This window comes from Nicotiana sylvestris, chromosome 3, assembly GCF_000393655.2.
Source record: "Nicotiana sylvestris chromosome 3, ASM39365v2, whole genome shotgun sequence".
Taxonomy (NCBI): Eukaryota; Viridiplantae; Streptophyta; class Magnoliopsida; order Solanales; family Solanaceae; genus Nicotiana; species Nicotiana sylvestris.
Window position 1 is genome coordinate 192,427,573 of NC_091059.1, and position 25,911 is coordinate 192,453,483.

At 42.3% G+C, this 25,911-nt stretch overlaps 1 protein-coding gene across 1 annotated transcript; it reads left to right on the forward strand.

The window, feature by feature from the left end:
* The first annotated feature begins 289 nt into the window (after window positions 1-289).
* On the forward strand, window positions 290-2,569 carry LOC138888522 (uncharacterized). Its single transcript, XM_070170396.1, has 2 exons — window positions 290-789; window positions 2,551-2,569. Exons 1-2 carry the CDS (start codon window positions 290-292, stop codon window positions 2,567-2,569), a joined length of 519 nt encoding a protein of 172 aa, XP_070026497.1.
* Window positions 2,570-25,911: the final 23,342 nt, after the last annotated feature.

Below are 25,911 nucleotides of genomic sequence, written 5' to 3' on the forward strand. Positions count from 1 at the left end.
CATAGGTTTATTCTGGTGGCCATTGATTACTTTACCAAGTGGGTCGAAGCTATAACTTTCAAGTCTGTAACCAAGAAGGCAGTGGTGGATTTTGTTCATTCAAATATCATTTATGGGTTTGGAATTCCCAAGGTGATCACCACAGACAATGCTGCCAACCTCAACAGTCATTTGATGAAAGAGGTATGCCAATAGTTCAAGATTATGCATCGAAATTCCACTTCATACCATCCCAAGGCGAATGGAGTTGTCGAGGCTGCTAACAAGAACATAAAAAATACTTCGTAAAATGGTGAAAGGTTCTAGGCAATGGCATAAAAAGTTGCCTTTTGCCTTACTGGGTTATCGCACTACTATTCACACTTCAATGAGTGCAACTCCTTATTTGCTGGTCTATGGAACTGAGGCAGTTATACCTATGGAAGTTGAGATTCCATCCCTTCGGATCATTGCAGAAGATAAAATTGATGATGATGAGTGGGTCAAAACCCGGCTAGAGCAGTTGAGTTTGATTGATGAGAAAAGGTTGGCTACAGTATGTCATGGTCAATTGTATCAGAAGAGAATGGCGAGAGAATACAACAAGAAGGTGCATCCTCAAAAATTCGAAATGGGTCAGCTGGTATTAAAACGCTTCCTTCCTCATCAGGCTGAAACTAAAGGCAAGTTTGCCCCAAACCGGCAGGGGCCATTCATGGTGACAAGAGTGTTATCCAATGATGTTTTGTATTTAACAGATATAGAAGGCAAATGTGTAGATATGGCTATCAATTGTGATGCAGTCAAGAGGTACTATGTATGAGTTCTTTCTTATTTTCATTCGCATTTTGTACTTGGCATGTTCAAAGTTGAAATGACGAAGGTATTTTGTTCTGCTACCCAAACACTTTTATCATTTGTTATCCCTTTTGAGCCTTATTTATTTTCTTTCATACTCCTCTTTCGGAATCAGGAGTAGAATTAGAAAAAAAATGAAAAAATGAAAAATAGAAAAAGGAAAAAAAGGAAAAAATAGAAAAGAAATAAAGGAAAAAAAAGAAAAGAAAAGTAACAAAAACAAACAACTTTTGTTTGAACTACGTTCGACCTGATTCCTTTTAAGGATACGTAGGCAACCTTACACGGTTCGGTCCCCTCAAAATAAAAACCTAAAATACCCCAGACCCAAATAAACTGGGGCAGAAGTTTTGGTTTTGCAAAAGATCTGATTCCGAAAGTTCTAAATTTGAACCCTTTTCATTTTAAACTATTTTAAGCCTTCATGACACCCTTTTTTTTCTAGCCTTGTCCAAAATCCTACATTACGGTCCAAAGAAAGACCTTCCGATCAATCTTTGAGGATGCCAAGTCAGGAGAGATAGAGGTATGATTTACATTATGGGTAACACTTTGTTCATGGGCACAAATGAAAAATGAATAAAATGAGAGAGTCTTATTGGTGAAAACCCTCACGAGCACCGTAAGGCGATGGTGAGCTAAGAGAAAGTTTAAAATGAGATAGTCTTATTGGTGAAAATCCTCGCGGGAACTGTAAGGCGATAGTAAGTTGAGATATGAATAAATGAGAGAGGCTTGTTGGTGAAAACCTTTTGGGGCACTACAAGTCGAATGAAGCTCATGACGTTACAGAGAAATTGGATCATTGAAAGCCCGATTTTGAAATATGAAGACATGACATGAACTGAAAATATGATTGGTTGGATGGATTAGGCTGATCAATCCGAAATGCATGTCATGATCATTGGATCCAGTCGCTTCACTCAGATAAGTATTTTTCTCCCATTCTTCTTCACACAGTCATCTTTGTTCAAAATTTTCCTTCATTCCTTTTGTCAAAAATCACTTCACTGTGCTCTTTGAGTCTGTCTTTATGAGTCTCTTTCGAGTCAACCCTTGTTGAACAAGCAGGAAAGGATCCCAAATCCTACTACCAGCTTTTAAATTGCACAAAGCGGAGTTCGGCCAAGCACATCACAAGTGACATGATTTAGAATGAGCAGTATGGTGATAACTGAAGTTCAGGCGGTAATGTGATTCTGGAAATTTGAGAAAATACAAAGGTTTAGCAACTTTCAGAATGAAAACACAATGCAACAAGAGAGTGTAAGAGACTCAGGCCATTCAGAGATTTTGTGGTCCAGTTTCAATCAAAAGGTCAAAAATTCTTTGTTAGCCCGAAGCAACTAATCAGAATGAAGCATGGTAGTGGCAGAAGCAAACACTTTCAGTAAGGATGCCACAAACTAACCGTCACATTTTTAAACTAACAAGATTTTCTTTGTTTGAAAAAGGGGCAAGAAATTTTGTTTGTTTTACAAGAATCCTCCATGAGGAAAGCCTGTTCCAGGTAAGTTCAGTTTTAAGTTCTCAAGACCCTCCTGGATAATGGGATCAGGCTTTAAGTTTTCAGGACCCTCATGGATAATGGGATTTGATTTAAATTTTCAGGACCCTCCTGGAAAATGGGATTTAACTAACAGTCACAAATGTTCCTGGTACAAACTAGGGCAGAAAATTTTCTTTATTTTGTTTATTTTATTGTGATTGCAGGCGCCCACCTGGAGAATGAGGGAATTATTTTAGTTTTAAATTAGCGGCAGGCGTCCACCTGGAGAACGAGGGAATTCTTTTCAGAGTTACTTTCAATTATCAAATTCAAGAAGCATCAGGAGCCCGCCTGAAGAATAGGGTCAACTTTTAATTTTCAAGTTCAAGTCAGAGAAGCATCAGGCGCCCACCTGGAGAACGAGGGAATTCATTTCAAAGTTTTATGTCAGTGGCAGGCGCCCACTGGGAGAACTGGGGAATTCATTTCAAGTTTAAGTCGGTCGTAGGCGCCCACCTGGAGAATGAGGGAATTTATTTCAGTTTTATGTGAGTCATTGGCGCCCACCTGGAGAACGAAGAAATTCATTTCAGATTTACTTTCAATTCTCAAATACAAGAGGCATCAGGAGCCCGCCTGAAGAACAGGGTCAAACTTCCAGTTTTCTTCAAATTCAAGTCAGCAGGATACCCACCTGAAGAATAGGGTGAATTTTTAATTTCATGTTTAAGGATCAAATAGGGATTCAAGGAAGATTCGAGACAAGAAGTTGATAGGACCTTGTATTTTTCTTTTATTTTTGCTGTAATTTTTCCTTTTAATTTTGATGTAATAGCAGGAACCGCGGACCGGAACCTTGATAGCACCTCAACCGGCTCTCCACCTCGGTATACTCTATCGCTCTTCTCACTTCTGAACTACACGTGGCATGATTCCTTTATAGCCAAGGATATGTAGGCTGCTCAAATACCAGGGCTCGGTCACATTCTCCTTTCTTTTAGTTTCTGGTCTTTCCAAATAAGGGTCGGGTCAAAAACCTGTCTCGTCGTTCTTTGTCTGAAATCTCTTCGTGTTTCCAGTCAAAGAGGGGCAGCTGTAGACATGTAATTTTTGACCCTCCCCGAAATTTTATACCTTTTAGTGCTTAGATATTAGTTTTAGGTCTAACAATACTATTTTGAATATTTTAAACTTTTTTGCTTTATTTTATATTAAAAATAAAAACAACAAAAATATTTTCCTTTATTTTAGCTAATTGGTTTTGACTATCAACTTATAATTTTTCTTACTTTTCATAAAATTGAAAAAAAAATGATAGTAAGCAAGTTTTTTTTTAAAAAAATAAATTACATATTTTTATTTGTTTTGATTTTAAGTTGTACATATGCAGTAAACATTGAGTAATATTTTATATTTTCTTTAATATAGCAATGTTAATCTTTCTTTTAAAACTTTAGATAAGTAGTAGTATTTTACTTAGCTATTTTATCTAAAAATAAAAAGAGAAGGAAATGATCAATTAACCAACTCACATGACATACTACAATCAAATCCTTTTTACCTTTCAATCTACAATGACACACTCCACTTACTTTATTTTTTCATAAATTATTTTTATTTTAGACATATACAATACACACGGTGCACTCTTAATTGTTTTATCTTCATTTGCCTCACTTCATCAGCACTCTACACATTTTCATTTTTATATAAGCATACTCCATTTTTATGAAAGGGGACCACACATCTTTTTGGATTTCTTGCAACTTTCTCCAAGCAAGAAGAATAGATAATGGGGACAAGACTTTGAGAGGAAGGGAGGATTTTTGGGGAAAAGAAAGAGTGAGTGGAAGATAATAGAAAAATTAAGCACTATTTGGGGCACAATAAAGAGAGGTCACAGACAGAGATGGGGGGAGGAAAAAAGAAGGGTTTGGAAAATCATCAATCTCCTTCTCTGATTTTGGTCTTCTTGAAACAACCAGAATAAGACAAATGAAAGCAAATTCAGTTTAGCCCTTTTCATCTTCGGATTTCATTTTTTTCCAGTTTTGTTTTTAGTTTAATTTAAATCTCAGAAAAATACAAAAAAAAAATATATGTTTCTTCTTCTTTCCACTTTCAATTTTCGTTTTAAAAGATAGAATTTGATTGAAGTCCGAGTTTGGATTTGAAATTCCGGTACCGATTCGAGTTTTCGTTCGAGGTTCGTGGCTTAGCTCGCGATTTCTGCTCGATTGCTTGCTGTTCTCGTTTCAAATTTTGGGAGTTGAAATCTCTGTATTTGTTGAATTTTCATATAGTGGAAGAACTTACTCAACAGGTTCAATTCTTTCCTCTTTCTCTTTATCTCGCTTACGAATTGAGCCTTAACTAAGCCATTAGAAGATGGATTAATTAGTGATGATTACAGATTTATTAATATATTTCTTTTTGGTGATGATCATGTCAATTGGTTTGTTCTTTCTTAAATCTTTTTTGTTGTTTTTGTTTTTAGTCAAAATGAGCTTGAAAGTGTGTTCTGGTTCGCAATTTTATATAGCTATGGTGTTGGATTCGTTTTGAACGTTTGAAGCCAATTCACTAAGAAAATTACAGCACGTTGGTTTGAGATTCCTTTTTCGATCTAAACTCTAAAACATAGATAGGTTTTTTTTCAATAACCTTTATAGACTTTTAATGCAAGATAGAATCATTGTATTTCCATGAATTTGCTTTACCACTGCTTGGATCCTTCAATTTGTATCGAAAGTAACAAGCATGTTTCCTGAATGTTGTCTAAGCTAGTTGTGTCATTTGGTATTAGCTTAACTATTTCATAAGTATGTAGATCTGTTTTCTTTGATCGCACATTCTGGGTTTATTTTTGTCCTTTTAGAGTAGTTTGCGTATTTGGAAGGAGTCTGACTTGCCTTTGCATTACAGTTCCACCCACACTCATTGTTGAGAAAATATGGGTTAGCTTAAATGAGTTTTACCAATTTCATGTAGTAACGATATCTTTAAAAATGGTACAGTAGGCGCTTATGTCTTAAACGGCTCGTATATACATTCTGCTCGTTTCTTCTTATGCCTGTTAGGATGATGCATTGATCTAGATATTTAATGTTATCTTTATATATGTTCCTTTATTTTATCTTTGTCTGTCTTGCTTCCCTTTCTTATGCGTTTGGTCATTGATAACGCAATTTTTGCTAGACATTTGTTAGATGTGATATTTGTTTTTTTGTGGCTTGGTAATTTAATCAAATTGGATGGAGAAATAAGCCGAAGGTTTGGGGCATTAAAAAGAATGATAATTTGGATCTTAAATCTTCATTGCTATTGTTTATAGTTTTACTATTCGTTTACCCCGCTAGGAGCATGCTTAGGCCGACCACATTTGGGTAGGCAAACCTTTAGGACGTTTATATTTTAGTTTTGTTAAGGTGAGAGGTTGTCCCTTTAGTCGATATTGTCCGGGGAATGCCCCGAAGTACTTTGTAAATATTTTGGAGGTCGTGACGAGCTTGTGAAGGAAGCATGGTGTAATATCTTATTTTGTTTCTATTTTTATTTTATTTTTTCATTTGTTTGTCTTTTATTTAGGTAGGGATAACCTTGAACTTTTTGTATCTATTCTCTTTTTGTGTGTTTTCACCTCAATTTGGATATTTTAAAAGCCAACTTGAACATATACGCAACCGTAATTTTTAGTGCCTAACACCTTCTCTCCGAGTCAAATGAACCCCCTTACCCGAATCTCTGATGTAGACTTAGTTTTGGAGTCCAAAGTGTTTTAAAAGGAAAATTATTTTTTAAAAAAAATGGTGACCTGGCACACCAAAACCAATTTTAGGTGGCGACTCTGAGTTAATCCTTTTGAACACCATCTTTTGTCACTTTCAAAATTGAAAAACCTTTTTGAGCTTTGCGAAACATTTTTATTTATTTTAAGAGGGTTAGTTGTCACGGCCCTAAATACCGGCCGATAGGTAAGCCAACTAATCAATAACCACAACCCTCTTTCTAATAGAATTAAGCCATTTTCAAACGCAAGTTTTAAATATCAAATTCATTATAAGCGTTACGGCAACAAAGATATGCGGAAAGTCAAAATAACAATAAACTACACAGCCCAATAATCTAGTGTCACGAGTTTAGAGCCTTTAATACAAGTCTGAATACCTAATACATCAATAGTCTAGGAAATGCGGAAAAATAGCAAGATAGGAGGGAGAGAATAGGGTTGCGGATGCCATGCAGCTACATCGAAGTCTCCGTCAAATACTGAAATAGTTGAAAGCCCTCACTCGGCCGCTCGGGCACCTGGATCTGCACACAAGGTGCAGGGAGTAACGTGAGTACACCAATTCAGTAAGTAAATAGAGTAAATAAGGACTGAAAGTAGTGACGAGCAGTTCAAAAATACATAACTGAATAATCAACAGAATATCATGTCATCTTTACAGTTTAAAATATGTTTCCATTATAAAATCACATTTCCAGTTTAAACATTTGAAATCAAGTACTTAGCGGTATATCAAACAAAGGCTTATTTAAAAGAAGAGTGAAATCAGTGAAAATATCATAACAAGGCCTTTTGGACAAGTAATCACTCAGAATATGGCCCCTCGGGCGGCCTCTCAGTCACTCGTGACTCGACTCTCATCACACATTACTCACTCTTAGCACTCGGCTCATTAGTATCTCATAGAAATCATAGTAACCGCTGCGGCGTTCAGCCCGATCCATATATAACAGTCGACTACGCTCACTGAGGGTGTACAGACTCCGGAGTGGCTCTTACAGCCCAAGCGGTATATCGCTGCAGTGTGCAGCCCGATCCAATATATATATCGCTGCAGCGTGCAACCCGATCCATATAAGTATTGTTGCGGCGTGCAGCCCGATCCATAACTCTCATATATATAAATATCCTCACAATTGGGTTCTTAACCACTCTCGGTCTTTAACCTCACAGCCTCTCGGGCACAACAATGGAAATTAGGGAACTCAGCCCAAACAGTCCTCACAATTGGGAGTAGAGTAATAAAAATAGTTTTAAATATTTAAGCAGGTAAAACATGACTGAGGATTTGCTTCTAGCAAGTAAAGTGAGGAAAAATAGTCAAAATGCCCCTAAGGGTTTCTACAGGTCGGCATTAGGCCCCAAACAAGGCATACAACCCATGATACAGTATAATATCCAAAATACGGAATAACATAATATTTCCAAATCAAATACGCTGCTTAATAGTCTCTACGGGACGGACCAAGTCACAATCCCTACCGGTGCTCGCCCACACGCTCGTCACTCAGCATGTGCGTCACCGCGTTTATCAAAACAAGTCAAATACCGGGGTTTTGTACCCTCAGTTCCAGATTTACAATGGTTATTTACCTTAAACCGGTGAAAATACTACTCCACGATACATTTTCCCCTCGAATCGGCCTCCACACACGTCGAATCTATCCAAAATCAGAACAAGGACGTCAAAATATGCCAAGGGAACGAAGCCCAAGCGAAAACAATTGAAAAATACCAAAAATCCTGGAATTACCAAAACCCACCCCCGGGCCCACGTCTCGAAATTCAGAAATTTTTACATCAAGTGATTCCTCGTCTCCCCACGAGTCTATGCATATCAAGAGCACTAAAATTGGAGTCCAAATGACCTCTCAAATCCTCATTTAAAGGCCTCTTAAACTCAAGACCTAATCCCCAATGTTCCTTCCTTAATACTGACTAAAACCATGATTAATCAGTGAAAAATGGTCTTAAACCTAAGTAATTAAGCTTAGGGAACTTACCCAACTTATATCCTTTGATTCCTCTTGAAATCTTATGCCTTAGCCTCTTTCTCGTCTTCAAAAAATGGAGTTCCTTAAAAAATTCGCGAAGAAAGTAATATATACCTTTTGCCTAGGGATTTTTGCATCTGCGACCATCCCACCACTTTTGTGGTACCGCATATGCGGTCCAATCGCCGCTTCTGCGGTCCTTCACTTAAAAGCACAAGCCACTTCTGCGTTCAGTCTTCCGCACCTGCGACTGCGCAGGTGCGGTCCCTGGAAAGTTCTCAACCATCCGTTCAGCAGTTGTAACAACAAATTCTCAACCATCCCTGGTAAATTCTCAACCATTCGCAGGTGCGGAAATACCAGAAACAACAAAGTTCAGCAGTTGTAACAAGTCTAAAACCTCTCTGTCAACCATCCGAAATCACCCCGAGGCCCTCGAGACCTCAACCAAAGGCACAAACATATCGTAATACCTTATTCAAACTTGTTCCAATCATCAAAACACCTCAAACACCATCAAATCATCCAAAACACATCGGATTCAAGCCAAACTTTCTAAAATCTTCTAAATTACGCTTTCGATCAAAAACCCAACCAAACCACGTCCGAATGACCTAAAATTTTGTACACACGTCCCAAATGACATAATGGAACTACTACAACTCTCGGAATTCCATTCCGACCCCTATATTGAAGTCTCGCCTACCAACCGAAAATTGCCATAATACCAACTTCGCCAATTCAAGCCTAAATCTACTACGGACCTCCAAAATTAATTCCGATAACGCTCTCAAGTCACAAATTACCTCCCGAAACTAACCGAACCATCGGAACTCACATCCGAGCCCTCTAATACATAAGTCAACATCCGGTTGACTTTTCCAACTTAGACTCACTCTAAAGAGACTAAGTATCTCAAACCTTACCAAATCCTTTCCGAACTCGATCCGACCAACTCAATACCACATAAAACGGATAAACAAAGCATAATGAAGCAGAAATAGGGAAAATGGAGCGGTAACTCATGAGATGACTGTCTGGGTCGTCACATCCTCCCCAACTTAAACAAACGTTCGTCCTCGAACGAGTCAAGAAACATACCTGAAGCCTCAAATAGGTGAGGATATCTGCTCTGCATCTCCCGCTCGGTCTCCCAGGTAGCCTCCTCCACGGGCCGACCTCTCCACTGCACTTTCACTGAAGCTCTATCCTTTGACCTCAACTTTCGAACCTGCCGACCCAAAATAGCTACAGACTCCACATCATAAGTCAAATCATCATCCAACTGAACCGTGCTAAAATCCAAAACATGAGACGGATCCCCAATATACTTTCGAAGCACAGAAACATGAAATACCGGATGCACACTCGACAAGCTGGGCGGCAAAGCAAGCTCATAAGCCACCTCCCTCAACCCTCCGAAGCACCTCAAAAGGCCCAATGAATCGAGAACTCAATTTCCATTTCTTCCCGAATCTCATAACACCCTTCATGGGTGAAACCTTCAACAGAACCTTCTCGCCAACCATGCAAGACACATCTCGAACCATCCTATCAACATAACTCTTTTGTCTCGACTGCGCTGTATGAAGCCTCTCCTGAATCACCTTCACCTTATCCAAAAAATCTTGTACTCAAATCAGTCCCCAATACCTAGCCTTACCGGGCTCAAACCAACCAACTGGAGATCTACATCACCTCCCATGCAAAGCCTCATATGGAGCCATCTGAATACTCGACTGATAGCTATTGTTATAGGCAAACTCTGCCAGCGGTAGAAACTGATCCCATGACCCTCCAAAATCAATGACACAAGCACGCAACATGTCCTCCAATATCTAAATAGTGTGCTCAGACTGCCCGTCCGTCTGAGGATGAAAAGTTATGCTCAACTCCACCTGAGTACCCAACTCTCTCTACACAGACCTCCAAAACTGTGAAGTAAACTGAGTGCCCCTATCTGAAATAATGGAAACTTGGACACCATGCAAGCGAACAATCTCCCGGATATAGATCCCTACCAACCGCTTTGAAGAATAGGTGATACACACCGGAATAAAGTGCGCAGACTTGGTCAGTCGATCTACAATCACCCAAATAGCATCGAACTTCTTCAAAGCCCGTGGAAGTCCAACAACAAAGTCCATAGTGATCCTCTCCCACTTTCACTCAGGAATAACCATCTGCTAAAACAAGCCACCCGATCTCTGATGCTCATATTTCACCTGCTGACAATTGAGACACCGAGCCACAAATTCTACAATGTCTTTCTTCATTCTCCGCCACCAATAGTGCTATCTCAAATCCTGAAATATCTTCACAGCACTCGGATGAATAGAATACCGCGAGCTATGGGCCTCCTCCAGAATCAACTCTTGAAGCCCATCCACATTGGGCACACAAATTCTTGCATCCTCAACACCTCATCATCACCGATGGTCACATCTCTGGCATCATCATGCTGAGCTATGTCCTTCAGGACAAGCAAATGCAGATCATCATACCGGCGCTCTCTAATGCAATCATATAAGAAAGACCGAGAAACCACACAAGCCAATACCCGACTGAGCTCTGAAACATCTAATCTCACAAACCGATTGGCCAAGGCCTAAACATCAACTGCAAGGGGTCTCTCCCCAACTGGAATATATGCCAGACTCCCCATACTCACCGTCTTTCGGCTCAAAGCATCGGCCACCACATTGGACTTTTCCAGATAATACAATATAGTGATATCATAATCCTTAAGCAACTCCAACTATCTCCGCAGCCTCAAATTGAGATCCTTCTGTTTGAACAAGTGTCAGAGGCTACGATGGTCAGTAAACACCTCACAAGACACACCATACAAGTAATATCTCCAAATCTTCAATGTGTGAACTATGGCAGCCAACTCTAAATCATGAACGGAGTAGTTCTTCTCATGGGGCTTCAACTGACGAGAAGCATACGCAATAACTCTACCCTCCTGCATCAACACACAACCAATCCCAACTCTCAAAGCATCATAATACACTGTGTATGAACCTGAACCTGATGGCAAAACTAGTACTGGAGCTGTGGTCTAAGCTGTCTTGAGCTTCTGAAAGTTCTCCTCACACTCGTACGACCATATAAATGAAGCACCCTTCTGAGTCAACTTTGTCAAGGGCGATGCAATAGATGAGAATCCCTGAATAAACTGGTGATAATAACCTGCCAACCTAAGAAAGCTATGAATCTCTATGGCTGAGGACGGTCTAGGCCAACTCTGAACCGCCCCTATCTTCTTCGAATCAACCTGAATACCCTCGCTGGACACCACGTGCCCCAAGAAAGCTACTGAACTGAGCAAAACTCACACTTGGAGAATTTTGCATAAAGCTTCTCCTCCCTCAATCTCTACAATACAACTCTCAAATGCTCCGAGCGCTCCTCCTGACTACGCGAATACAACAGAACATCATCAATGAAGACTATGACAAATGAATCAAGATATGGCCGAAACACGTTGTTCATCAAATGCATGAACGTTGTTGGGGCATTGGTGAACCCAAAAGACATCAATAAGAACTTATAATGACCATGTCGGGTCCTGAAAGTCGTCTTAAGAATATCTGAATCCCTGATCTTTAACTGGTTATAACCTGAACGGAGATCAATCTTGGAGAACACTCTCGCTCCCTGAAGCTGGTCGAATAGATCATCAATGCGAGGCAAAGGATATTTGTTCTTAATTGTTACTTTGTTCAGTTGTCTATAATCAATGCACATTCTCATTGTGCCATCCTTCTTCTTCACAAACAGAACCGGTGCACCCCAAAGTGACACACTAGGCCGAATGAACCCTTTATCAAGGAGTTCCTAAAGTTGTTCTTTTAATTCCTTCAACTCCACTAGTGACATACGATACAGTGGAATAGAAATGGGTTGAGTGCCCGGCACCAGATCAATACCAAAACCAATATCCCTGTCTGGTGGCATGCCCGGCAGGTGAGCAGGAAACACATCTGGAAAATCCCTCACAACTAAAACAGAATTAATACTGAGAGTCTCAGCTCCGACAACCCTCACAAACGCTAGATATGAAAGACAACCCTTCCCAGCTATACGCTAGGCTTTCAAGAATGAGATCACTCTACTAGGAACATAATCAGTCACACCTCGCCACTCGATCTGTGGCACACCCGGTATAGCCAATGTGACTGTCTTAGCATGACAGTCCAGAATAGAACGATATGGAGATAACCAATCCACGCCCAAAATGATATCAAAATCCACCATGCTCAATAATAATAGATCCACTCGGGTCTCCAGACTCCCAATAGTCACCACACATGATCGGTACACACGGTCTACAACAACAGTATCGCCCATCGGGGTAGATACATGAACAGGTAAGGCAAGAAACTTACGGGGTGTACCCAAATAACAAGCAAAGTATGATGGCACATAAGAAAAGGTGGAACTGGGATCAAATAATACAAAGGCATCTCTATGGTAGACTGAAACAATACCTGTAATGGCAGCATTTGAAGCCATAGTATCGGGTCTACCCGGAAGAGCATAGAAATGGGCCTGACCACCACCTAATCGACCTCCCCCTCTAGGGCGGCCCCTGGCTGATTGACCTACACCCCTATCTAGCTGGGCGGGTGGTGAAGTAACTGGAGCAGAAGTCGAGGGTTGATCCCTCTGCTGAGACTGACCATCACGAAGATGAGGACACTGCCTCCTCATATGCCCAAACTCCCCACACTCATAACAACTCCCCGGTGCTGGAAATGGGGATTGAAGGGAACCCCTAGCACCGTAATGACAAGTAGATGGCATGGAAGAACCCTGGACTGATGAGGCACGAGACGAGCTCTGAGCTAGGAGGGCACCAAGTGATGAGTGGCCCTGATGAGAACTATGAAAGCCATAACCAGATGGTGCTCTACGGTAACCTGGGCAAGCTGAATGGGCCTGCCTGAATGAACGGCCTTTGCCTTGCTGGAACTGACCCCTCAAAGGAGCACTACTAAAGCTACCAGATCCCCAAGGCCTCGTGGCCTCCCTCTCCACTCGCTCCTGCCGGCGAACCGTCTCAATCTCACGGGCGATATCAACAACCTCCTCGAAGGTAGCACCTGTCACCCTCTCCCTAGTCATGAGAATCTGAAGCTGGTATGTGAGGTCATCAACAAACCTCCTGATCCTCTCTCGATCTATGGGAACCATCCAAACCGCATGACGGGCTAACTCAGAGAACTGCATCTCATACTGCGTCACCGTCATCTCCTCCTGACGCAGCTCCTCTTGGTGCGACTGTGGTACATACTTCTCCAGGAAGAGAACGGAGAACTGCTGCCAAGTAAGGGGCGCTGCACCAACAGGCCTACGCCTCTCATAAGCCTCCCACCAAGTGAAGGCAGCCTCAGAAAACTGAAAGGTGGTAAATGCCACACCACTGGTATCTAGAATCCCTACTGTACGAAGCATCCTCTAACACTTATCCAAGAAACCATGGGCATCCTCACCCTCTGCATCGCTGAATGACGGGGGCTGGAGTCTACCAAACCTCTCAAGTTGACGTTGCTCGTCGTCCGGCATAACTGGAACCACAAACTCCTAAGTTGGTGCAACCGGCTAGGCTGGAGGTGCCCCCGGTGTCTGGAGTCCCTGTACAACCTGCTCAAGCGTGCGAGAAATGGGAGTTTGGGTGCCTCTCTCGGCTTGAGAAGTAGTTGCGGCCGTAGTAACTGAAACCGCCTAAGCCAAATCGGTACTCACTGATAAGATCTGAGCTAAAGCGTCCTAACGGCCTGGAATCACCATAGGCACAGCTGGTTCCTAAGCTGGTGCTGTTGTAGCATCCAGCATTGGGACGTGATCCTGAACTGGGGTAGTTGGTGGATCTGCAGGTGTTGCCCTAACTGCTCTGCCCCTACCACGGCCTTGGCCTCTAGTGGCCCTAACTGGTGGAACTAGTGGTCGTCCACCTTGCCCGGTAGCTCGTGTCCTCACCATCTGTGAGAGAATGGAATAATAGAAGTTTAGTATTCGGATCAACAAGATAACACGATAAGAATTTCAAGAATATGAAGAATTTTCCTAAAGGTTCTGCAGCCTCTCGAGGATAAATACTGACGTCTCCGTACCAATCCGCGAGACTCTACTAAATCGGCTCATGACTTTCAAGTCCTATGTAACCTAGGCTCTGATACCAACTTGTCACAACCCTAAATACCGGCCGTGATAATGCCTATCATATTACTAGGCAAGCCAACTAATCAATAACCACAACCCTCTTTCTAATAACATTAAGCCATTTTCAAACGCAAGTTTTAAATACCAAATTCATTATAAGTGTTACGACAACAAAGATATATGAAAAGTCAAAATAACAATAAACTACGCAGCCCTAACAATGTGGTGTCACGAGTCTGGAGACTCTAATACAAGTCTGAATATCTAATACATCAATAGTCTAGGAAATGCGGAAAAATAGTAAGATAGAAGGGAGAGAACAAGGCTGCGGACGCCATGCAGCTGCCTCAAAGTTTCCGTCAAATACTGAAACAGCTAAAAGCCCTCACTTGGTCGCTCGGGCACCTGGATCTGCACACAAGGTGTAGGGAGTAACGTGAGTATGCCAACTCAGTAAGTAACTAGAGTAAATAAAGACTGAAAGTAGTGACGAGCAGTTCAAAAATATATAACTGAATAATCAACAGAATATCAGGTCATCTTTACAGTTTAAAATCTGTTTCCATTATAAAATCACGTTTCCAGTTTAAACATTTGAAATCAAGTACTCAGCGGTATATCAAACAAAGGCTTAAAAAAGAGTGAAATCATTGAAAACATCAAAACAAGGCCTCTCGGGCAAGGAATCACTCAAAATATGGCCCCTCGGGCAGTCTCTCAGTCACTCGTGACTTGACTCTCGTCACACAGTACTCACTCTCAGCACTCGGCTCATTAGTATCTCATATTAATAGAAATCATAGTAACCGCTGCGGCATGCAGCCCGATCCATATATAATATTCGACTACGCTCACTGGGGGTGTGCAGACTCCGGAGGGGCTCCTACCGCCCAAGTGTCATATCGCTACGGCGTGCAGCCCGATCCAATATATATATCGTTGCGGCGTGCAGGCCGATCTATATATGTATTGTTGCGGCGTGCAACCCGATCCATAACTCTCATATATATAAATATCCTCACAACTGGGTTCTCAACCGCTCTCGGTCTTTAACCTCATAGCCTCTCGGGCACAATAATGGAAATTGGGGAACTCAGCCCAAACAATCCTCACAATTGGGAGTAGAGTAATAAAACCAGTTTTAAATATTTAAGCAGGTAAAACATGACTGAGGATTTGCTTCTAGCAAGTAAAGTGAGGTAAAAGAGTCAAAATGCCCCTAAGGGTTTCTACAGGTTGGCACAAGGCCCCAAACAGGGCATACAACCCATGATACAGTATAATATCCAAAATACGGAATAACATAATATTTCCAAATCAAATACGCGGCTTAATAGTCGCTACGGGACGGACCAAGTCACAATCCCTACCGGTGCATGCCCACACGCTCGTCACCCAGCATGTGCGTCACTGCGTTTATCAAAACAAGTCAAATACCAGGGTTTTGTACCCTCAGTTCCAGATTTACAATGGTTACTTACCTCAAACCAGTGAAAATACTACTCCGCGATGCCTTTTCCCCTTGAATCGGCCTCCACGCGCGTCTAATCTATCCAAAATCAGAATAAGGATGTCAAAATATGCCAAGGGAACAAAGTCCAAGCGAAAACAATCGAAAAATACCAAAATTACCAAAACCCGCCCCCAGGCCCACGTCTCGAAATTCAGAAATTTATACATCAAGTGATTCCTCGTCTCCCCACGAGTCTATGCATATCAAGAGCACTAAAATCGGAGTCCAAATGACCTCTCAAATCCTCATTTAAAGGCCTCTTAAACTCAAGCCCTGATCCACAATTTTCCTTCCTTAATTCCCACTAAAACCATGATTAATCAGTGAAAAATGGTCTTAAACCCAAGTAATTAAGCTTAGGGAACTTACCCAACTGATATCATTTGATTCCTCTTGAAATCCTATGCCTTAGCCTCTTTCCCATCTTCAAAAAATGGAGTTCTTTAAAAAATTCGCGAAGAAAGCAATATATATTTTCTGCCCAGGGAGTTTCGCATCTGCGACCATCCCACTGCTTCTACGGTACCGCATATGCGGTCCAATCGCCGCTTCTGCGGTCCTTTACTTAAAATCCCAAGCCGCTTCTGCGCTCAGTCTTCCGCACCTGCGGTCCCCAATCCGCAGGTGCGAAAATACCATAAACAACAAAGTTCAGCAGCTGTAACAAGTCTCAAACCTCTCTGTCAACCATCCGAAATCACCCCGAGGCCCTCGGGATCTCAACCAAAAGCACAAACATATCCTATTACCTTATTCAAACTTGTTTCAATCATCAAAACACCTCAAACACCATCAAATCACCCAAAACACATCGGATTCAAGACAAACTTTCTAAAATCTTCTAAATTACGCTTTCGATCAAAAACCCAACCAAACCACGTCCGAATGACCTAAAATTTTGCACACACATCCCAAATGACATAATGGAACTACTACAACTCTCGGAATTCCATTCCGACCCCTATATTGAAGTCTCGCCTACCAACCGAAAATTGCCATAATACCAACTTCGCCAATTCAAGCCTAAATCTACTACGGACCTCCAAAATTAATTCCGATAACGCTCTCAAGTCACAAATTACCTCCCGAAACTAACCGAACCATCGGAACTCACATTCGAGCCCTCTAATACATAAGTCAACATCCGGTTTGACTTTTCCAACTTAAACTCACTCTAAAGAGACTAAGTATCTCAAACCTTACCAAATCCTTTCTGAACTCGATCCGACCAACTCAATACCACATAAAACGGATAAACAAAGCATAACGAAGCAGAAATAGGGAAAACGGAGCAGTAACTCATGAGATGACTGTCCGGGTCGTCACATCCTCCCCAACTTAAACAAACATTCGTCCTCGAACGAGTCAAGAAATATACCTGAAGCCTCAAATAGGTGAGGATATCCGCTCTGCATCTCCCGCTCGGTCTCCCAGGTAGCCTTTTCCACGGGCCGACCTCTCCACTGCACTTTCACTGAAGCTCTATCCTTTGACCTCAACTTTCGAACCTGCCGACCCAAAATAGCTACAGACTCCACATCATAAGTCAAATCATCATCCAACTGAACCGTGCTAAAATCCAAAACATGAGACGGATCCCCAATATACTTCCGGAGCACAGAAACATGAAATATCGGATGCACACTCGACAAGCTGGGTGGCAAAGCAAGCTCATAAGCCACCTCCCCAACCCTCTGAAGCACCTCAAAAGGCCCAATGAACCGAGGAATCAATTTCCCTTTCTTCCTAAATCTCATAACACGCTTCATGGGTGAAACCTTCAACAGAACCTTCTCGCCAAACATGTAGGACACATCTCAAACCTTCCTATCAGCATAACTCTTTTGTCTTGACTGCGCTGTACGAAGCCTCTCCTGAATCACCTTCACCTTCTCCAAAGCATCTTATACTAAATCAGTCCCCAATAGCCTAGCCTTACCAGGCTCAAACCAACCAACTGGAGATCTACACCGCCTCCCATGCAAAGCCTCATATGGAGCCATCTGAATACTCGACTGATAGTTGTTGTTATAGGCAAACTCTGCCAGCGGTAGAAACTGATCCCATGACCCTCCGAAATTAATGACACAAGCACGTAACATGTCCTCCAATATCTAAATAGTGTGCTCGGACTGCCCGTCCGTCTGAGGATGAAAAGTTGTGCTCAACTCCACCTGAGTACCCAACTCTCTCTACACAGACCTCCAAAACTACGAAGTAAACTGAGTGCCCCTATCTGAAATAATGGAAACATGGACACCATGCAAACGAACAATCTCTCGGATATAGATCCCTACCAACCACTCTGAAGAATAGGTGGTACACACCGGAATGAAGTGCGCGGACTTGGTCAGTCGATCTACATTCACCCAAATAGCATCGAACTTCTTCAAAGCCCGTGGAAGTCCAACAACAAAGTCCATAGTGATCCTCTCCCACTTCCACTTGGGAATAACCATCTGCTGAAGCAAGCCACCCGGTCTCTGATGCTCATATTTCACCTGCTGATGATTGAGACACCGAGCCACAAATCCTACAATGTCTTTCTTCATTCTCCACCACCAATAGTGTTGTCTCAAATCCTGAAATATCTTCGCAGCACTCGAATGAATAGAATACCGCGAGCTATAGGCCTCATCCAGAATCAACTCCCGAAGCCCATCCACATTGGGCACACAAATTCGGTCATGCATCCTCAACACCCCATCATCACCGATAGTCACATCTCTTGCATCATCATGCTGAACTCTGTCCTTCAAGACAAGCAAATGTGGATCATCATACCTATACTCTCTGATGCGATCATATAAGAAAGACCGAGAAACCACACAAGTCAATACCCGACTGAGCTTCGAAACATCTAATCTCACAAACCGATTGGCCAAGGCCTAAACATCAACTGCAAGGTGTCTCTCCCCAACTGGAATATATGCCAGACTCCCCATACTCATCGCATTTCGGCTCAAAGCATCGGCCACCACATTGGCCTTTTCCAGATGATACAATATAGTGATATCATAATCCTTAAGCAACTCCAACCATCTCCGCTGCCTCAAATTGAGATCCTTCTGTTTGAACAAGTGCTGGAGGCTACGATGGTCAATAAACACCTCACAAGATACATCATACAAGTAATGTCTCCAAATCTTCAATGCGTGAACTATGGCAGCCAACTCCAGATCATGAACGGAGTAGTTCTTCTCATGGGGCTTCAACTGACGAGAAGCATACGCAATAACTCTACCCTCCTGCATCAACAATAACTCTACCCTCCTGCATCAACACACAACCAATCCCAACCCTCGAAGCATCACAATACACGGTGTATGAACCTGAAGCTGATGGCAAAACTAGTACTGGAGATGTGGTCAAAGCTGTCTTGAGCCTCTAAAAGTTCTCCTCACACTCATCCGACCATACAAATGAAGCACACTTCTGAGTCAACTTGGTCAAGGACGATGCAATAGATGAGAATCCCTGAACAAACCGGCGATAATAGCCTGCCAACCTAAGAAAGTTATGAATCTCTATGGCTGAGGACGGTCTAGGCCAACTCTGAACCGCCCCCTATCTTCTTCGAATCAACCTGAATACCCTCGTTGGACACCATGCGCCCCAAGAAAGCCATTGAACTGAGCCAAAACTCACACTTGGAGAATTTTGCATAAAGCTTCTCCTCCTTCAATCTCTACAATATAACTCTCAAATGCTCCGTGTGCTCCTCCTGACTACGTGAATACACCAGAACATCATCAATGAAGACTATGACAAATGAATCAAGATAAGGCCGGAACACGCTGTTCATCAAATGCATGAACACTGATAGGGCATTGGTCAGCCCAAAAGACATCACTAAGAGCTCATAATGACCATATCGGGTCCTGAAAGTCGTCTTAAGAATATCTCAATCCCTGATCTTTAACTGGTGATAACCCGAACGGAGATCAATCTTGGAGAACACTCTCACTCCCTGAAGCTGGTCGAATAGAAATGCGAGGAAAAGGATACTTGTTCTTAATTGTTACTTTGTTCAATTGTCTATAATCAATGCACATTCTCATTGTGCTATCCTTCTTCTTCACAAACAGAACCGGCGCACCCCAAGGTGACATACTAGGCCGAATGAACCCTTTATCAAGGAGTTCCTGAAGTTGTTCTTTTAATTCCTTCAACTCCACTGGTGCCATACGATACGACAGAATAGAAATGGGATGAGTGTCTGGCACCGGATCAATACCAAAACCAATATCCATGTCTGGTGGCATGCCCGGTAGGTCAGCAGGAAACACATCTGGAAAATCCCTCACAACTGGAACAGAATTAATACTGAGAGTCACAGCTCCGACATCCCTCACAAACGCTAGATATGAAAGACAACCCTTCCCAGCCATACACTGGGCTTTCAAGAATGATATCACTCTACTAGGAACATAATCAGTCACACCTCGCCACTCGATCCATGGCACACCTAGTATAGCCAATATGACTGTCTTAGCATGACAATCCAGAATAGAGCGACACAGAGATAACCAATCCATGCCCAAAATGACATCAAAATCCACCATTCTCAATAATATTAGATCTACTCGGGTCTCCAGACCCCCAATAGTCACCACACATGACTGGTACATACGGTCTACAATAATAGTATCGCCAACCGGGGTAGATACATGAACAGGTAAGGCAAGAAACTCACGGGGCGTACCCAAATAACGAGCAAAGTATGATGACACGTAAGAAAAGATGGAACCAGGATCAAATAATATAGAGGCATCTCTGTGGCAGACTGAAACAATACCTGTAATAACAGCATCTGAAGCCATAGCATCGGGTCTACCCGGAAGAGCATAGAAACGGGTCTGACCACTACTTGATCAACCTCCCACTCTAGGGCGGCCCCTGGCTGATTGACCTTCACCCATATCTGGCTGGGCGAGTGGTGAAGTAACTGGAGCAGAAGTTAAGGGCTGATCCCTCTGCTGAGACTGACCATCACGAAGATGAGGACATTGCCTCCTCATATGCCCAAATTTTTCACACTCATAACAACTCCCCGGTGTTGGAGATGAGGATTGAAGGGAACCCCTAGCACCGAAATGAACAATATATGGCATGGAAGAACCCTAGACTGATGGGGCACGAGACGAGCTCTGAGCTGGGAGGGCACCAAGTGATGAGTGGCCCTGATGAGAACTATGAAAGTCATGACCTAATGGTGCTCCATGGTAACCTGGGCGAGCTGAATGGGCCTGCCTAAATGAACGGCCTCTACCCTGCTGGAACTGACCCCTCTAAGGAGCACTGCTAAAGCTACCAGATCCCCGAGGCCTCTTGGCCTCCCTCTCCTCTCGCTCCTACCGGCGATCCGTCTCAATCTCACAGGTGATATCAACAACCTCCTAAAAGGTAGCACCTGTCACCTCTCCCAAGTCATAAGAATCTGTAGCTGGTACGTAAGGTCATCAACAAACCTCCTGATCCTCCCTCGATCTGTGGGAACCATCCAAATCGCATGACAGGCTAACTTAGAGAACCGCATCTCATATTGCGTCACCGTTATCTCCTCCTGACGCAGCTGCTCAAACTGCCTACGGATCTCCTCTCGGCACAACTATGGTACATACTTCTCCAGGAAGAGAACAGAGAATTGCTGCCAAGTAAGAGGCACTACACCAACAGGCCTACGCCTCTCATAAGCCTCCCACCAAGTGAAGGCAACCTCAGAAAATTGAAAGGTGGTAAATGCCACACCACTGGTCTCTAGAATTCCTACTGTACGAAGCATCCTCTAACACTTATCCAAGAAACCCTGGGCATCCTTGACCTCTGCATCACTGAAAGTCGGGGGCTGGAGTCTACCAAACCTCTCAAGTCAACGCTGCTCGTCGTCCGGCATAATTGGTACCACAAACTCCTAAGTTGGTGCAACCAGCTAGGCTAGAGATGCCCCCAGTGTCTGGAGTCCCTGTACAACCTGCTCAGGCGTGCGAGCAATGAGAGTCTGGGTTCCTCCCTCGACCTGAGAAGTAGCTGCGACCGTAGTAACTAAAACCACCTGAGCCAAACCGGTACACACTGATAAGATCTGAGCTAAAGCCTCCTGAAGGCCTGGAATCACCATAGGCATAGCTGGTGTCTGAGCTGGTGCTACTGTAGCGTCCACAACTGGGACATGATCCTGAACTGGGGTAGTTGGTGGATCTGCAGGTGTTGCCCTAACTGCTCTGCCCCTACCACGGCCTCGGCCTCTGGTGGCCCCAACTGGTGGAACTAGTGGTCGTCCACCCTGCCCGGTAGCTCGTGTCCTCACCATCTATGAGAGAATGGAATAATAGAAGTTTAGTATTCGGATCAACAAGTTCGCACGATAAGACTTTCAAGAATATGAAGAATTTTCCTAAAAGTTCTATAGCCTCTCGAGGATAAATACAGATGTCTCCAAACCGATCCGCGAGACTCTACTAAACCGGCTCATGACTCGCGAGACCTATGTAACCTAGGCTCTGATACCAACTTGTCACAACCCTAAATATCGACCGTGATGGCGCCTATCACATTACTAGGCAAGCCAACTAATCAATAACCACAACTCTCTTTCTAATAACATTAAGCCATTTTCAAACGCAAGTTTTAAATACCAAATTCATTATAAGTGTTACGACAACAAAGATATGCGAAAAGTCAAAATAACAATAAACTACACAGCCCCAACAATTTGGTGTCATGAGTCTAGAGCCTCTAATACAAGTCTGAATACCTAACACATCAATAGTCTAGGAAATGCGAAAAAATAGTAAGATAGGAGGGAGAGAACAAGGTTGTGGACGCCATGCAGCTACCTCAAAGTCTCCGTCAAATACTGAAACAGCTTAAAGCCCTCACTTGGTCGCTCGGGCACCTGGATCTGCACACAAGGTACATGGAGTAACGTGAGTACGCCAACTCAGTAAGTAACTAGAGTAAATTAGGACTGAAAGTAGTGACGAGCAGTTCAAAAATACATAACTAAATAATCAACAGAATATTAGGTCATCTTTACAGTTTAAAATCCGTTTCCATTATAAAATCACGTTTCTAGTTTAAACATTTGAAATCAAGTACTTAGTGGTATATCAAACAGAGGCTTATTTAAAAGAAGAGTGAAATCAGTGAAAACATCATAATAAGGCCTCTCGGGCAAGGAATCACTCAAAATATGGCCCCTCGGGCAGCTTCTCAGTCAAATGGTTACTTACCTCAAACCGGTGAAAACACTACTCTGTGATGCCTTTGCCCCTCGAATCAGCCTCCACGCGCGTAGACTCTATCCAAAATCAGAACGAGGACGTCAAAATATTCCAAAGGAACGAAGCCCAAGCAAAAACAATCGAAAAATACCAAAAATCCCGAAATTACCAAAACCCGACCCCCGGGCCCTCGTCTCGAAATTCAAAAATTTTTACATTAGTAGATTCCTCGTCTCCCCACGAGTCTATGCATATCAAGAACACTAAAATCGGAGTCCAAATGACGCCTCAAATCCTCATTTAAAAGCCTCTTAAACTCAAGCCTTAATCCCCAATTTTCCTTCTTTAATCCCCACTAAAACCATGATTAATCAGTGGAAAAATGGTCTTAAACCCAAGTAATTAAGCTTAAGGAACTTACCCACCTGATATCCTTTGATTCCTCTTGAAATCCTATGCCTTAGCCTCTTTCCCATCTTCAAAAAATGGAGTTATTTACAAAATTCGCGTAGAAAGCAATATATACCTTCTGCCTAGGGATTTTCGCATCTGCGACCATCCCACCACATATGCGGTCCAATCGCCGCTTCTGTGGTCCTTCACTTAAAAGCCCAAGCCGCTTATGCGCTCAGTCTTCCGCACCTACGACTCCGCAAGTGCGGTCCCTGGCAAATTCTCAAAATCTGCTTTTGCGGTTCCTCTCTCGCACATGTGGCGCTGCACCTGCGGTCCCCATCCACAGGTGCGGAAATACCTGAAACAACAAAGTTCAGCAGCTGCAACAAGTCTCAAACCTCTCTGTCAACCATCCAAAATTACCCTGAGGCCCTAGGGACCTCAACCAAAGGCACAAACATGCCTTAATACCTTATTCAAACTTGTTCCAATCATCAAACACCTCAAACACCATCAAATCACCCAAAACACATCGGATTCAAGCCAAACTTTTTAAAATCTTCTAAATTACGCTTTCGATCAAAAACCCAACCAAACCACATTCGAATGGCCTGAAATTTTGCACAGACGTCCCAAATGACACAACGGAACTACTGCAACTTTCGAAATTCTATTCCAACCCCTATATCAAAATCTCGCCTACCAACCGGAAATTGCCAAAATACCAATTTCGTCAATTCAAGCCTAAATCTACTACGGACCTCCAAAATTCATTCCGATCACGCTACCAAGTCACAAATCACCTCCCAAAACTAACCGAACCATTGGAACTCACATCCAAGCCCTCTAACACATAAGTCAACATCTGATTGACTTTTCCAAATTAAACTCACTCTAAAGAGATTAAGTGTCTCAAGCCTTACCAAATACTTTCCAAACACGATCCGACCAACCTGATACCATATAACACAGATAAACAAAGGATAACGAAGCATAAATAGGAAAAACGAAGCGATAACTCATGAGACGACTGTCTGGGTCGTCACATCAGTGAAGGAGTGCAAAAAGGGGTATGACATCAGTTGTTGGTGGTGGAAAAGTGCTTGTGGATGTATTTTCTGAATTCTCAATGGCACTATAATTCTCAACCGTTGTACAATTCTCATTCGTCTCATGTTGCTCTATGTAGTTGGGTTCTTGTCCATATGGCTCATCAAATGTAATCGGTTGACTCAAGTCAATTTATGACATAATCTTTGTCTTTTTAGAACCTTCAAAAGGATAAACATGTTCAAAAAATTGGACATCGCGTGAAATATAATTTTTTTTATCCTCAAAATCATAAATTTTATATCCCTTTTGACCGCTAGGATATCCAACAAAAATGCCTCGCTTTGCACGTGGAGCAAATTTATCTCGAGGCTTGCTATTCATATGTCCATAACAAAGACAACCAAAGTTTCTCAAATGATCATATGTAGGTACTTTACCAAGTAGCTTATCATATGGGGTTGTATTTTGTAAATTAGAAAGAGGCATTCAATTAATTAAATATGTCGCAGTAAGGACACATTCTCCCCAAAACTTGATGGGTAGATGCGCTTGAAAACGCAGTGCACGAGCCACTTCCAAGAGATGTCTATGCTTCTGTTCGACTACTCCATTCTGTTGTGGAGTATTTGTACAACTACTTTGACGTTTCATGCCATAATCAAAATAATGTGACACTAAATCTTCATGCTTAAATTCTAGTCTTTTGTCTGTTCTTAGGATTTTAATTCGCAAGTTGAATTGCATGTTTACCCAATTAAAAAATTGTAACAGATAGACTTTAGTTTCTGATATATTCTTCATGAGAAAAACCCATGTTGCTCGACTGAAATCATCAACTATATTGAGAAAGTAATGAGATCTAGAAAGAGATTGTGTCTTGTATGGCCCCCAAATGTAACAATGTATTAAATCAAAAGCATGCTTTGTCTTAATCATACTAGTGGGGAAAGATATTCTTGTATGTTTTAACTTACAACAAGCATCACAAAACATAGTTTTCTTGCCATCAAGGCTAACAGATAAACTAGGAACTAGAGAAATACGATTTATTGGTAAATGCCACAACTGTTGATGCCATAAACTTGCACTAACAGACTTCTTCACCATCAATGTTTGCCCCCCTTCCATCGACTCAAAGTAATAAAGACCATTCCGTTTTCTACCCACTCAAATCGGCGTCCTCGAAGGTAAGTCCTGAATCATAAAAGAATTAGGCAAAAAGGCTACTGTACATTGTAAGTCATCTATCAATTTGCTAACTGACAATAAATTAAAACAAAAATCAGGAACTCCAAGAACATGTTCAAAAATCAATCTTTTCCCAAGAGCCACTTGGCCCAAGGCATGAACTTTGACCATATCACCATTTGAAATTTGCAATGGCGGTAAATCTGGACGAACTATTTTATTTGACAATGAATTTATATCACGAGCTATATGGT

What these genes read in the sequence shown, in the direction of transcription:
- LOC138888522 (XM_070170396.1), top strand. Translation starts at nt 290, where the DNA reads ATGGTGAAAGGTTCTAGGCAATGGCATAAAAAGTTGCCTTTTGCCTTA.